General features: G+C 43.0%; 2 protein-coding genes across 4 annotated transcripts in view; one reads left to right on the forward strand and one right to left on the reverse strand.

Moving 5' to 3' along the window:
- The window catches only part of LOC125768797 (myotubularin-related protein DDB_G0290005), a 96,941-nt gene that overhangs the window by 77,412 nt on the left and 3,709 nt on the right, over positions 1-15,820 (forward strand). The window contains exons 4-7 of one of the 2 annotated variants that reach the window (XM_049436916.1): positions 14,279-14,997; positions 15,078-15,353; positions 15,461-15,572; positions 15,758-15,808. In XM_049436916.1, the coding sequence (XP_049292873.1) occupies positions 14,973-14,997; positions 15,078-15,353; positions 15,461-15,572; positions 15,758-15,808 (464 nt within the window). In that variant the 5' untranslated portion in view covers positions 14,279-14,972. Of the gene's footprint in view, positions 1-14,278; positions 14,998-15,077; positions 15,354-15,460; positions 15,573-15,751; positions 15,809-15,820 lie in introns of both variants that reach the window. The other variant, XM_049436915.1, reaches the window with a different exon arrangement.
- Positions 1-15,820, reverse strand: part of LOC125768796 (HIV Tat-specific factor 1) — a 60,108-nt gene that overhangs the window by 23,812 nt on the left and 20,476 nt on the right. The gene's annotated exons all lie outside the window — the stretch shown is intronic.

The following is a 15,820-nucleotide window of genomic DNA, read 5'->3' on the forward strand; positions in this document are numbered from 1 at the left end:
TGTGCCGGCCGATATTCACTCCAGCCGCTTGTCCAGCTTTGGACGAAACAGTTTTCCAAACAAATCACGCGATTTGTTGAGGAAACATTATGTCGATTACAAAAACGTGCACGGATCGATTATGATGGGCACGGTTTGTAGCGCCTAGAAAAGCAATCTCTTATCGCTTATCGAATCGAAGCGAATGACGTCCGTACGATATGGAATCTACCAAGACTGGATAAGCTGTTGTTGAGGAGCAAAATGCTAACGTACGCAATTATCGAACGACCGAATATTCCCATTCTCACTAATCCTTAATGTTTCGATAAGCCTATCTACCTAGATAAGGTAATCACCTAGCTACCGGAGCTAAAATACTTTGCAATTTATAAGTCATTTTTCAGTTCGTTTTCATATTTGCAAAGTTGCTAAAGCTATCCCTCAGTACCGTTTCCTATATTCGTCAGTAAACAGTGCGTTCAGTTATGAAGTCTCCACTAGCAATTGTCCTGCTTCTACTGGTGGCGATGATCGCCTTCTTCAGTGCTGCACAGGCCGCCTGTGGTCCGAACCCTCGCTGTCCATCCGACGCTAGCAACTATCTATTGCCCCATCCGGACTGTACGCAGTACTATGTTTGCAACCAGGGAACAGCTTGTGAGCAGAGCTGCCCACCCGGACAGCACTTCAACTCCTACCACCGGCAATGTGAGGCACCGGAAACGGCCTGCTGTGACATTTTCATCCCGTGCAATCCAACCGAATGAAGTGAAGCTAATGGAAACCTCACAGTACTGTAGTGAAGAGTAGTAGTTTTTGCTGTCCAAAAAACTTCACACCCTTAAGCAATGCTCATAATAAAATGTGGCACCAAAGCAACTAATAACAGCAACTGGAGAATGAGTGAGAGATGTGTGTGGTTTGGACTCTTTTCTCCTTAGAAACCGAAATTTAGTCACGTCAGCTTTAAACAGTCCGCGCATTCCAACTGCCATATATTGGGGCCATCGAGCAGTAAAACCGATCGTCATCCAACGCGAAAGCGATACTTTGTTTATGCGTTCTGCAAGCTACAAATAAAATGAAACAAAAACGACATCTGATTAGCAGAAACTGTGTGCATGTGTGTTTGGGGCTCGTTCCTGGCTGGGGGTTGGAAAAATTGCCCCCACGAGCTAAACAAATTTTGCTTACCGAGTTGCGCGTTTAGTTACTCTAGGCTTAACTGGATTCGAATTCGTTTCGTTGGCTTTGTTTTTTTCCCCCCGCTTCTTTCGGTGTAAACAATCACAAAATGTGGGAGAATAGAAATATGCAAAATGTTTAGTTCTGGGCATTTTCTTCTTTCTGTCCGTGGGAGGTAAATTAAACGTTTGCACTGTAAATCATTTTTATTGGCTCGATTTTAATTTCGTGCATTTTAATACATAAAGCGCATCGTCTCTTCCCGTTTTCATTGAATGCAATCGAAAACGACAATCTGATACCAGATTCACGCACTTCAAAACATCCATTTTTTCTCGTTCGAAAGGCAGAATGATTTAGCACATTTAGAATATGAAAAAACACACCCTCCTGTACTGGTCTCGCATAAAAAAACTCCCCCCGGGCGATCAAGATGTCGGCATTCCGAGTCGACCGATCGATGATCTATAACTTCAACACGTGACCGTTAATGTATGGCGCGCGAAGGTTGGTTGTTAAAAATAGTTCATCCTCCCGAAAAAAAAACGAAACTTTCAACCCGACTTTCATCTGTTTCTGGGATGGGAACGGTGTCTCTGTGTGTCATTATTTCCTTTTGAACCAATGCCGCCTTTTCGGATCGATCGTTCACGATCTTTCAAGCGCAAGAAAGCTTCCTTTTCACGGTCGGAACCGATTCATAACGGCGCGGTTGGATAAAAAACTCACATTTTTCTTTTTGCATTTGCAGAAGGTGTGCAAATCGATATGGAAATCGTTTTAGCATAACGTGAACCGCTTCTACTATGGAACTGTTGGTGGCACATGTGTGCATTAATTTCACTTTGAAAAACAAAAAATGGTTCGCCCGGCCTGTCTGGACACAGGATATGTTTAATTGTTTATACGAACATTGGCACGAATGCGTTCTGGCTGACAGAGTCCGATCTCCGTCGGCATATGTTAGTCTCGCATGACAGTAGTTAAAAAGAATGGTAAAATAAACTATGATCTAGACGGAGTTTTGGGGGTTTTTTTGTGTTTGGTGTTCGAAGCGAAGACATAATTGGCAAGATTGGTTTATTTTTATCACACATTTCATTTGGCTTTTTGGCGTAGGATGACGGCATACTAGCCGGATTCTCATCTGCTGTTTGACTGATAAGAATGAAGCCGGAATAAAACGAGGTCAAACTGAAGTTGACGCACAATACGTTATTCTTCAAAGTAAAGATGTGCGGTAAATGTTTCCTTACTTTATCGATATAAAAATATTTTACAAATTCCTTTTGTCTAAGGAGTTTCTTTTTCGAAAAATTCCACCACCAGTTGGATCAATTTTCCCTATACATTACTGCAATTACTGAATGCTCCCGAAGGAAGTAATCCATCCGCAAACCCTAACCGGATTAAGGGCAAATGCTTCGCTTGCTTAACACCGGCATATCCTGAAGCAACTAATGATATTAGCTATTCTGTATCGGGCGTGACATAAGCCGCCACTGTCACTTCATCGTGACCCAAATTCTAACCTGAAGATGTGTGTTTTGTTCTGCAAGCCATAGACCCGCCATAGACACAAAACAAGGCCAAAAGGTCCATAATGAGCTTTTAAGTGAATTTTAAATAGACGTATAATAGGTATTTTCCTTTTGTTTTCCCTTTCCCTTAAACGACACCAACCTCACACCAACAGCTCATGATTTTAATGCTGTCTCATTTGGCCATTTGTAATTATGCGTGTACTCACGCTTGTTAATGTGCGTGTGTGTGTGTGATTTGGGTCACATTAAAAATCCACCACCACCCACCCTGGTAGGATTTTCCAGTGAAAATGGTCGTATTCAATTAAGCGCAGAACAAAACGATGGCAAAACATAAATTATCATTTTAATAGCTTCATTTGGTTGCTTCCTTTTTTATACTCCTCAAAAGCGAAACCATTCAGTTAAGGGATAAGGACGAAAGTCATTTTTATTCATGTGCAACATGAATTTCCCCTTTTTTGAAGAGAGACATTTTGGTTCGAAATCACTGGGGTGGGTTAGCAAAAATTACCTTTTGCATCATTAACAAACATTTTCTGCTTACGGCAAAACCAAAAAAAAAACGGCAAAAGCACGTCTACAACGTTCGGGAAGGAGTGAGTACAGAGGATAATAATATGTATCATTTTTGTGGCTATTTCGGTCCAATCTGCTTTCTTCGCAAAGGAACGCAGAGGCAAAATATCAACAAAACAACAACAAACGAGAACAATTTTTCCACCCAGAAAACTTTTGAGTGGCCTCGTCTGAAATATCCTTCAGCGAACGTCGTTCCGAAACAACCATTACGGAGATATTGCATTACATGGTGGGTCTTGTCGTTGAGTTTATTTTTAAAGTAAGCAAAAAAAAAGTCGAATGAAAAGTTACACGCAAAATCGGTTCTTTTATCGCTTCGACGAATTTGGAATATTCGATCGATAAGCAAACCCAATACCTTGAATGTGGATAGTCTTGTGATGGTCTGCATCTAAAGAAGCTAAACGAGATCATCGAACAAGCCTCTCTGTGCTCCAAAACATTGAAAATATGATACTTTACTCTGGATGCGAGGGGTATTTTAAAGAACGTACTAGTACACGTTTAATCAACAGGCAAGAACTAACGTTGCTGCTGTTGGATGGAATGCATCTGCTTCTGTTCACATGCAATTATGCACTATGACGAACGCACCGAACATAACGCCTCAGGTGAAGCTAATAAGCTTCGTATTTCCTTCGCACCGTAAGTGGAATGCAACACATTGGAATGTCAGCGGAACTAGAAGAACCGGCGTAACTAGATCAACGAGTCCTAGGCATCTTCCTAAGTGTGTGTGTTTGCGAAGGTCCAGAAGTGTTTAAAGCCTTCATACAAATGGTACCGAAAATGAACCGATTCAGCAACACCAACCGTAGAAAGAAAAACCGCTTCCCATATACGCTGGACACCTATCCGTCCGTTGACAGTGCGGCTACCTTCACCCATAATTATCCGGCGGTCCCGTGTCAACAAATAATTAAAATTGCATTATCACATCAAGTGCGCGTGTTACTGATTGTTGAACCATCGGACACGAAGCGCTTTTAAACCAACACGTCGCAGCAGACACTACGGGAGACAAGGGGCCAATTTTACAGCTGACACGATGCAATTTTCACCATCACCACCACCACCATCGGAGTACGGGTACTTGTGGCATCGATTAACACCCGTCACGGTGATCCGTATCCGGTCGGTTGGTGCTTGTCTGCAAGAAAGACCACATTAACAACGTAGCTCTTTTGCTCCAATTTCTAATTCTCACCAAACAGGACCGAATGCCACATGGATAACGTTCAATATCCTAGATTGGATCATCATCATCATCATCATCAGTGGGCATTAAGTTCAAACCAACCCGGCGGGGGGTGCAAAAGGGATTATGATGGACAAGCCCATCAAAGCTTTTCGTTAATCTTTCCTCGAATCTTTATCTCGCTTTTGTTTCATCTCGGTAATCCCCTCAGCGCTTTCTCCCCTTTCTCTGTTTTGATGATTGCCAAACGATACTATTTGCCTCAGATTGCCTCGCTTTTCCAAAGTTCGACTACTGGGTAGAATCAGAGTTTGGAGAACGATTCGTTCTCGTATCAACAATCAAATCCGTTCCAGCTCGCAACAGCTACATTTGCTATGGTGAGGCAGTGTGCAGGCCAGGTTAACGAGGTGCGTCTATATGTGCTGAATATAATCGAATCATACACACGGATCATATTCTTCACATCCTGTCGTGTTTTTTCTTCCTTTCCTTCCCCTTTCGAAAGACCAATCTTAGCTATGCTTTCTAGCGCAGTACCAGCTCCACAGTACTGAAGCTGAGCTTTTCCGAGACGAGATTCTGAGACGAGAAAGATAAGGAGAAAAAACAGAAATAGAATAATAAAGCCTTACTTATGCTTTGCCAGTTGGAGAGAAAGTTTTCATTCGAAGATATACTTACACGCACAGACACACAATCTGAAGTTGAAGGTTGGTAGAACGGAAAAACTCCGCCGACTCCAAATATAACACCGTTACTCTTGAGTGTCGTTTTTTTTTTTCTCTCCATTTATGGGAACCGTTTTAATATCCGGTCGTGTCATCAAATTTTGATTGCGTCGTCTTGTTTGATTTGCCGAAACTTTCAACAGCCAGCCAGGTAAAACGGTTTATGCGGATTTTTTCTCTGCTGTCAGAAACGCTACACTTGAGAACGTTACTTGGAAGCTGGAACGTCGTTTGCAGATAAAGAATCGATATGCACATTTGGTTTTTGTTCTCCAAGGCATTCGGAACATGTGCGAAATTTATGGCATGTTTACCATTAGCCAACTGTTTTATTTATTTGTTTTGCTGAATGTTTCATTTCAAGCGAAACAAATTAAAACGCAACCTAATAAGGATAAGTTGCACACATAAGGTCCCCCCAATAGAGCGGTTGTGGTTTTAAATTTCCAACTAAACGTCGTTTCGGTTGTAGACCAATCCATCACTGACACGAAACACGCTGGCGTGCGACCGTTTGGTAGCATATAAACAATAATCAAATTCTCGTTCGTCGGGTGTTTCGTGAAATTAAACCAAAATAGAACATATGCTTTTACATGCTCTCCGATCCGTCCAAAGTTGTGCAGGTCACTCGCCTTTTTTGTGGGGGGGGAAGCGAACGAAAGAGGTCTAGGTCTATGATTTATCATTCTCAATTAAGTGCATGCCGCTATGACTTCATGCGTTCCATCCAATCGCGTATGTTTATTAGCATCACCACGTCTCGGGCTACCCGTACATACCCAACAAGAATGTGACCGTTTTCGCACCCGAAAGACCACCTACCAAGATAGTTAAAAAAAAAGACACAAGAAGCTGCCCCATTGAATATGGCTGTCGAATCACCATCAGCTACAATGTTTGACGAGATCTGGACGTTAGCCGCCGCGTGCTTTTGTTTTTCCCTATCTTCAAACACAATATCAACTGGGAGAGGCTTTTGCGGCCGGACCTTCCCCGTTGTAGGGTCACACATTCCGGGCGGGTCCGGTTAATTTAGCAAATTGAGTTTTATAGTGTGCTACAACGATCCTCCCCGTATTGGCACGCCTATTGGAGAGTTGGAACAGTTTCAGCTTTTTTGGCGAAACATTCCAATCGTGTCGCGCACGTCCACGATGGACATTAAAAAATCTCATCAAATTAGTACAAACCCAACAGCAGCCAATTACCGACAGCAGTTGTGCGACATTAAACCAAAAGTTGCTGATGTCATTTGTTTCGCAAAACGGCATGGAAACACTTTTCGTTAAGGACGATTCATTGCGGATTCGTCTAACACATGTGTTTGTCTTATTGGAGTTTAGAATTTAGAAATTGCAATGTACTCTTGTTCTTCTATCAAGGTATCTCCTGTCTCTCTCAATTTACCGGGAGCATAATTTAAATCTACAACAATCCATTCAACTTTATTTCTGGGTCTTTCGTCTAAAGGTTCCTTAAAAAAATAAGCTCAGGTTCCAACCGGTATGCTTAGCAACTTCACTGTTTGGAGTGCCTTTTCCTGAATGGGTTCCATTCAGTTCGAGAACTTGAGCAGTGTTTCATGCCGGCAGCTTGGAATTCCGGTTGCAAAACATGACAAACAATCCGCTTACTTCTTGCTGACGTATCCAGCGTATCGTCTTCAAGTTTGCCGATGATTGCTACTGTAAGCCGTCGATAACTTCCGAGCCTTTTTGGTCGTATGCACTTGGAGGCTCTGCGAGGTGGAAACATAAAGTATTTGTTTATCGAATTATCTTCGTATGCGAATAAGTTGGTGCTACTGTGTGACAAGTGCCTAATACGAAGTGGAGTTCCTCGAACTTACGATCATTCTGGTCGGGATGTCTTTTGAATTAAACACTCCATATTATTTAGACTAATATTGTTTAAAGCTTTAGAACTTTGAAAGTTTTATGCTTCCAACATTGCTTCAAATGTCACTCTTCATTATGTCACTTCCTACCTCACTAAACGGTTCAACCTCGAAGCTACCCCATTTATCCACTCAAAACGATGCGATAGTGCAAAATTAATCATATCACCTTCTTCGAGTCTCTTGTGTGTCTTGTGGAGTTAATTTTTCATTCCGAATGCAACACCTTTGAACAAAACGAGCTTTACACTTTTTCTTACCTTGTTTATCACCCATCTTAACGGATCCGCGATGTGTCGTTAATGTGCAAGGTAAATATATTTGCCAACATTACTTAACTGTTAGGTGCAGTAAATCAACAACAGCCACACCGGAAAGCCACACATCATCAGGGTATGCCCTTGTTATTTTTCTTCCCTCAGTGTGTCAAGCAAAGCCCCCCTTCTTATGGCACCACATCCATCAACATCATCCACGCCACCATGGGCTGTATGTTTTCCCGGCATGCAGTTGATCGAGTGGGGATGAAAAATTGCATCGATCCAATGCACTTCCTTTACAGCATCACATTTTCACATCCCGGGCGCGCGCTCCGGTTGATGTCTAAACAACTTTCACGGAGCTTTTCATAATTTGATAATGCGCTTGCCTGGTATGGGGACTCGGTGTGTGTGTGTGTGTGTCCACACAATCCTCAAACCTGAAACCCCGATGTTTAGGGACGAACCAGTAGTGTGCATATCGCACACCATACGATAAAGTTTTCGCTTCGGGTCGAGTTGCAGCACTTTCCGGTTGAAATAATTGTTGATCTGTGTGGATGCGGGTGGCACGGGTAGTATGGATGTATAACTTTTGATAGAATTATCTGAACGGTTCTTTTGACGAGAGTGTCACTGACAAAAAAAAGGTTTCCAAGCGAAGGAAGTACTTGCGGAAATGAGAGTGTAAAAAAAAAGTAACTAGTTTTACTCGTCGTTATAATCAACTGAAGTAAGAACTGTTTAAGCTAATGGAAATTACTATCCACGAATAGTTAACAGTTGCTCCGATGGTTTTCTGAAATGAATAGTTTCACTATTCAAATGGTACGATAAATGATCATTTAAATGCACTACAAAATGAAATGTTTGCAATTTCCTCAAATTGTGTCATGAATTGTAATTTAATTTTCATAACTTTATATTAACAATTTCAATTAATTTCCAAAACGTTAAACAAAACATATTAAAACTTCTAAAGAGAAAAACTCTTATCTTATGGAATAATCACATTAAGAAACGCCAACCAACAGAAACATTGCAAACATAAAAGAAAGAAAAGCAAAATTCTGAACGTAAATTAAGTTTGTGCCCATCCATTCAAATGCCCGGACAGTAAATGAAGGTCACAAACAGTACACGTCTGTTTTTGGGGGCTTTCTTTGGCTCTTTTTTTTCTATTGGCCCCGGTATGCTTCAATGGAACTGAAGATAACGAATTTATTACTACCACGACCCACGATTAAAAGCAGAACGCATAAAAGCCATACTTGGTGGAGCACCGTTAATGGTGGAAAATTAAATTTTCCACATCATATTGTAAATCCACGAAATTGTATGCTAGAAAATCAATGGCAAAGCTACTGCTGCTACTAACACTAATTGTGCACATTTGGAACAGGAACAAACAGATTTCCAGTACGGAGGAAAAAAGGAATTTCCACCAAACCTTTTCTACGGCTACAAAGCGGAAGCGGCAGTTTCAAATGGACTCTTTTATGTATTGGTTTATTTTAATAAACTTAATCCAAAAGCTCTTCACTGTTTACAGTTTGCATAATCAGCAGCATACACCAGCACGGACCGCTTTGTTTGCAGGGAATGGATGATGCTGGGTGTGTGTGTTAACACGGGCGCGGAAATTGCAACCCCATTTGCAGGACAACACGCCACATACGTCAGCGATTGATGAACACGGTGAAAACGTATAATGTTGGCGGTTCGCTTTTGTGAGTTGATTAAATTACGCTCCACCAGTCCGTGCGGGGGAAAAGTGGTTGGAAAAGTGAAGGAGGCGGGTTAAACGCGGTATTCACCCCTTGTCAATGGAAATCGATCCGTGCCACTGATAAGCACATACCCAGCAAAACCCAAGCAAACGTACACATGTGAAGCTTTGTGTAAGCAAGCATAAAATTAATATTTCGTCAGCGAATAACTTCAACCGCCCCATGTCGGCACCTGAGCGCTTTATTGTGTACCATATCCAGTGCACACACGGGCGTAACGATTCTGAACCCAAACAGATCCAACTCTGGGCAGTTCCTTACCGTGTTGAAGTCATTTATACATGCGTTTTTGTTGTTGTTGTTGTTGTGCATACGCGAAAAACGACCCCCCACAGACAGTAAGGGAAGAAGGCATAATCGCTATCGGTACAATTTGCATAAGCAAGCATGGAAGCTATTAGGGAAGGACGCACAAGGGCACACCCTCTAACGTGAATACACGCGCGCTAGTTCAACCGTACCTTTTTGTCGGCATTAATGAGATTAATTATCGTCGATCGTACGGGCACATTATTAATGTTGCGCTTCGCTGTTAATTTAATAAAGCACAGCAAATAGCCCCCGAAGGAAAGGTAAATTGATCGGCTGTTGACGGGCAGCATCGAAACATGATGGTTGATGCCTTATCTTAATTGTGCCGTCCCACCACCTTTCAGCCTTTCCACCCGTTGTCTCATCGTAAAGAAGCTGCAAAAACCAAAAGCGCGATCGATTAGTCGGTGTGTCACTTGTTTCGCTAACAACCGTCATTGGATGCAATCTGTTGGTACACAGTGCAACCACACTTAACCCAATTCCATGGGAAGCGTTTAAACGTGTACAAATTTACTCACCCCCGCCAAAAGCGAATGGCTCACAGGCGCAGTAAGACATTCCATTTTTTAGAGCGAATATGCTAACGTCGAAATAGATTTACTGTTCAACCGCTGCCGCACGCTACCAAAGGTCACAGCCAAAATCGTCCATCAACAGCCCCCGCCGTAAAGCTGATGTTGGGGGGCGTGGGTTTTAATTTATCTCCATTTCATCGCCGTTGTTCGGCATCGGCTTCGTTGTTCGAACTCTCGGCACACCATCGGCTAATAAGCAATTAATCGCCACCCATGTACGGATCCCGGATTGCGTTGGGTGGACAGATTTTGGAAGTTGGTCAAAGAAAGCAGATTTTGCACGACACTTGGACAACTTTCTTAATTTCACACTTTTTGCTTACGGTGGTGTAGTTTTTATTTCCCCTCCAATGCCTTTGTTGAAACTTTAGTCAAACAGTTACACATAGCAAATTGATTAACTTGGCGAGATAAAATTTTAGATGAATTTTGAACGAACTCCCCGCACTCACAAAAGAGTCCTCTCTGTGGTCAATTTTTACTTTCATCCTGAGTAAAATCCTCCAACATTGGATAATCCGATCAAGTGCTTTACGGATACAGATCCATCGCTGGAAGCGAAACAACAATTAGAATGATGACGGATAAGCTTCGTCCTCCAAAAGGACTATACGAGAACCTCCAACGAGTAGAGAGTCTGGGAATGAAACACCAGAAAGTTTTGCATCCTTAGTTTCTCCATGGTTCACAGTAGCGCCTAGACAGCATTAGTTCCGACTTTGCCCGTCGAAATAAAAAAAAAGCATCTTGTGCTAAAGAATAGTTTCCGCCACGGGACGTACACATTCAAAGCGGAAGTAGTTTCGTTGGTGGTCTTTCTTCCCAAAAGCCAGGGTAACGAACGAGTTGCGAGCACTGGGGCATGATGATGTTGTACTATTTGCATAAATTATGCACGGTAATTGAATTTTTGTCATCGTCCTTTCGCCATGTCCATCTAGTGAAGCGGTTTTTTTTTGCTGTCTTTCTTTCTCGTTCCTTTACCATGGACGTAAAGCTCGATACACTTCGGCCACGGCTATTCATTCGAACGCACAAAGATGAAAGGAAACATTGCTCCACTTCCATTCGCATCCTGAAAAGAAGCTGCTGCTTATTAAGATGTTTTCGCTTCTCCTTGAAGGCGAATAGCTGCTTCTCTCTTTTTTTTTTTGTCCACACAGTTCGGTCGAAGATCGAAGGAAGTAACGATACGAGAATGAGAGCAACACGCACACCCCAACAGAAAAGGCGTGCGTCAACAGAAAGAAGTAATTATTGCGATTAAAATCCATGGAAAAATGTACACGAAAAAAAAGGGAAACAAAGCAAAGATCGAGCTCGGTCACGATCGGCAAAACGGAACGGTTGAGTTGTCATTGCTGTACTATTCGAGCAGATTGTAATGGCGAAACGAGGATGCAGTACTTGCCATAACCGGTTCCTTCATGCGTACGGGAACAAATTGTGACACGCGCGCTAATGCGCACCCAGTAAGGGTTTCTTCATATTAAATTAAAATAAAAACCCTCTTTATGCCTTCATTTTGCGCTGCACACCGACAGTTGTCCACGTTTACGATTTTGTTCGCGCACCTGCCCTTTTGAACCGGCACCGCCGTTGCCTATCGTGATTGAAGAATTAGTAGCCGAATGAATGAAATCGGTTCAACAGCAGTTGACCCTTCCGGGCTTCAACGCGATGCCAAAACTTCCAAGAATTTCAACAATCGGTCCGCTTTGTTCTTCGCAAGGTTGTCACCTAATCATCGTGTGGTTCCACAATCAATTAACCTGCCGGTGGACTCACGGACAAACGGAAACAAATATACCCGCGTGTGGAGCACCATACGGTAAGCTTTAAGGTAAACAAACCCGAACGACGAAATACCTACATTTCATTCGTCATCTCACGTCACGACGAGGGACACAGTTTTGATCGTCACGATTATCACACGATCGTCGGATTCTTGCGATTTTGTGACCCGGGGGGAAAAAATCTCCCGATAAGGATCTCAAACGGAATTGCGTCGGTATCCGTAAAAGAAGAGTTCAACAATTCAACCATGATCTCGGTACTCTCTATTTCTTCAAGGCAAAAACTTTCGGTGTACAAGGATGGAAAGCACATTGATGGTAATTGTGTTGATACTGTCGGTAAGCTTTGCAAGCCCAATATTTGCCAGCATTTTTCACCCCTTTCCTTTTCGGTGACCTTACTCGTGCTTATTCGCACCTTGGTATGATTTATTAGTTTTCAGTATGCAGATCGGCAGTACGCGATTTTAATCCACGAGAGTTAACTAAAAAGAAAATAAAATTGACAAAGAAAACAAAAAGACAGTTCGGTGCTGGGCTTTGGTGTTGGCTTTTGCCCCGATCTCGTTTACCTTGGCCGGTTTGATTCGGTGTGGTAAAGTGTCTGCGCGACAAAAAGTACACGAACACGGTGGACTTCCCTAGCACTGTCGTAATCCGTTTCGAGAATGAGCTGTACCATGCATCTCCCGCTGTATGACTGCATGGATAACAGCTCCATGACCTTTATAATACGCACCCGTGGTGCTATGGGAACTCCAGCTTGCAAGCATATTGTACCATTGTCTGCGCAAAAAGTGCACTTCTGCAAAGCTCTCTAAGTCCGTTACAAGAGGGGATTTTAAAAGGGCTCTCTCCAGTGTTGACAAAACAATCGCTAATACCGCATGGACAGTATGAGATATTTAATATACTCTCCCCTTTTGCTGATGAGTTTTGCTGCAAATATTTAAAGCTCCTTACTCATCGTAATGCTACTGTTATTCATAAAAGAGCGGGTAAAAAAAAATCATCACCAGAGGTTGGGACAGATGAAATAATCTTAAGCTTCTAATCATAACTTTCCGGATCAGACAGCGAGATGAGATGCAGTCGCTGCATAAGGCAGGTCGGTTTCAGCGGACGGATATCAACATTCACGTTTGTGGTTGACACTGACGCTGGCGTAGTGATCCGGGAACTGATCCCTCCCCCCCGGGCCAAGGGTGATCTACGTATACGTCCACAAGCAATAAAACTAGTAAATGGTGCGGAATTATGTCGTTCCTCTAATGATGAATTCATGAACGGAGTAAGATGAAACCGACAAAGAATGCTACTACTGCCGCAGCCCACACCGGGTAGAAGCCGCCCGGGGGAGGTGGAACACACCCACTAGTCGTCAGTGTAAACAACACAGCGGTGTATTTTATACACCACCGTCTGCTCATTCGGTGGTATCGGGGATTGTTTCATTTACTGCCGTACAGCTTGGTTCTCTACTTTCTTCTGCCCATCTTTTGCTAACGCCCGCAAAAGTAAAATCCTCCGTTGTGCATGTTGGTAATAATAAAAATAAAATACATTCCCCCCCCCCCCCCCCCAATTGCCTTACCGATGAAATAACCACGAGCTCGGTCACGACGCTTATGGCAATCGCGGTTCGGAGTACCAGTGGGTGGGTGTATTTCGACAACGATGACTACCTCGCGATATCTTCCATTCAGCAACCGTTCGTGGCCCAGCTACCCGGAGATGGTTTGCTGATCTGGCAAAGCCTCCGGTGCTTAATGCTTACGTGTTACTCGAAAAGAAGACGTTACCTTCGGCACCGTACAGCGAAAGCGTGTGTGCGATGTGTCTCATATTTATGTTGATACCCTTTCGCTTCTTATGCTATATACATTGACGCGGTTCACTGGTTCATGTAAGTGTACGTCCCTGGCGTACGTCACGTTCAGGTTTGTGCATATCGGAGCAATTAAAATTACACTCGGCAGGATATTTAACGGAAATTACACTTAACACCATTTGCAATCACTGGCATCATTAACACTGGCGTTGCGCGTCTTTTCTTTCACGCCTATCTTCTCACATGTGAAGGGGGGGGGGGGGGGGGCGTGAGGAAGAGAAGATACAAACGGAGTGGGAATTATTTATTACTTCCTTTGGTTCCTTTAGCCAAACGAAAGAAACAGCATCCCACATGGCGAACCGCTTATCCGTAAAGCACCTTCACTTATGGTTGTTACAAATACTTCCACATCTCACACCTAGAGGGCGTTAGTATACCCTTTTACCCAAGACATTAACCTTATTGCTCGGTCGAGTGCAAACAGGTATTAACATACCGACAGATTTAATGCAAAATTATCCTACCATTCCATGAAACTATATTTTAATTCACATTTTTCTGCTTTTCCGGTATTTTTCTCCCTTAGGTCCCTCTTTTGGTAGGATACGATATCAAACGAAATCACCATAAACTGGGCTACGCTTGAAAGAATTCCCAAACACTCACTAACGTGCAAAGTGGACCAACACCGGTAACAAACTAAAAAAAAAAAATTAACTTGATCCGCGTACATTTTTCTGCTTCCGTTATTGCTCATCGAAGCAAGTGAAGAAACCCCAGGAAAGCAGCGCCGTATCATCATCATCCGTTTGAAGGGTGCGGTGGAAAATTATACGCATCCCGACCCCGACACACAAGTACGCGTCTGTTCCCGCGCTGACCGGTTGAAGTGGGTAAACCGTCAGAAAAAGGATACACCACCGAGGACGATACGCGGAAGAAAATTAGTACCCACTCTGTTCGGTGAAATAATTTTAATTAAATTCAGTTCACGTTTAACGGGCGGCGCACGTCCGGGAATTGAGAGCGCGGGCTAGTATTAGCGGGCCTGGGTCCCGGTGTACTAAGCTTTCAATTAGTTTTTTTCCACTGTTGGGAAGTATCATTTTACCGCTGTGAAGCATACTTCGCAGTAAGGACGGTTTGTTGGTTGATCATCCTGCCGGGCCGACACGGATGATATTTCAACGGGCTACAACAGTCGGTGCTGCAGCTTAAATTACCGAAAACGGCAAGATAACACTTTCTTTGATTTGATAGCAACGACCACCATCATCAACATGGATTCGAAATCCACATTACTCGGTAAGTTGGTTTATTTTTGTAAAGCAAGGGATATCATGGAACACTGCTTAAATGAGTGCGATTATTTCTTTGATCTGTAGCCATTATCTGTCTGCTGGGTATGGCGCTGCTAGTGCAGGGTAATGGTAACGAAACGCGGCACGATGCTGAGGGCAAGCAGTACCGACGCTACAAGCGCATGTACGTGATGTGTCCGCCAAAGTTTAGTCGCATCGGTAACGAGTGTTACTACATCTCGCCGAGCAAACAGAACTGGCTCGATGCGTACTTCGAGTGTAAGGATCATAACAGCAAGCTGGCCGAACCGATGAAGTACGAGGACAAACATCTCAGGCGATATCTGCAGAAAATTAACCGTAAGGATGCAATTACTATAACCGCAATTTAATGATTATTTTACCAAAAAAGATGATTATTCACTTTAATGTTTCGTTCGAAAACATTCTTCTCCAACATAAAACAGTGTCAGAAGATCTCTGGATTGGCGGTACATTTAACTGGAAGGTGAACAAATGGCAATGGGGTCACAATGGACGCGACATCGAGTATCAATCGTTCAGCCAAATGATTCCTGGGTAATTAATGATTCACTTTTAACTTTGGTTCTAGCACAGAAACACACTCGTTACACCGTGAAACCGTGCACATCATCCAAAGGCCGTCACCAATGCGATCGCCATTTAACCCTTGTGCATTACCGGTTCATCACTCCTCACCGTACAAGAGAACATTAACTTATGAGCATTTTTTGCAGGAGCAGCAAGGATTTGAAATACAACTGTGCACTGCTACGGTCAGACCTCAAATACAGGTAACTATTATT

The sequence above is a fragment of the Anopheles funestus genome, chromosome 3RL (assembly GCF_943734845.2).
Source record: "Anopheles funestus chromosome 3RL, idAnoFuneDA-416_04, whole genome shotgun sequence".
Lineage (NCBI taxonomy): Eukaryota > Metazoa > Arthropoda > Insecta > Diptera > Culicidae > Anopheles > Anopheles funestus.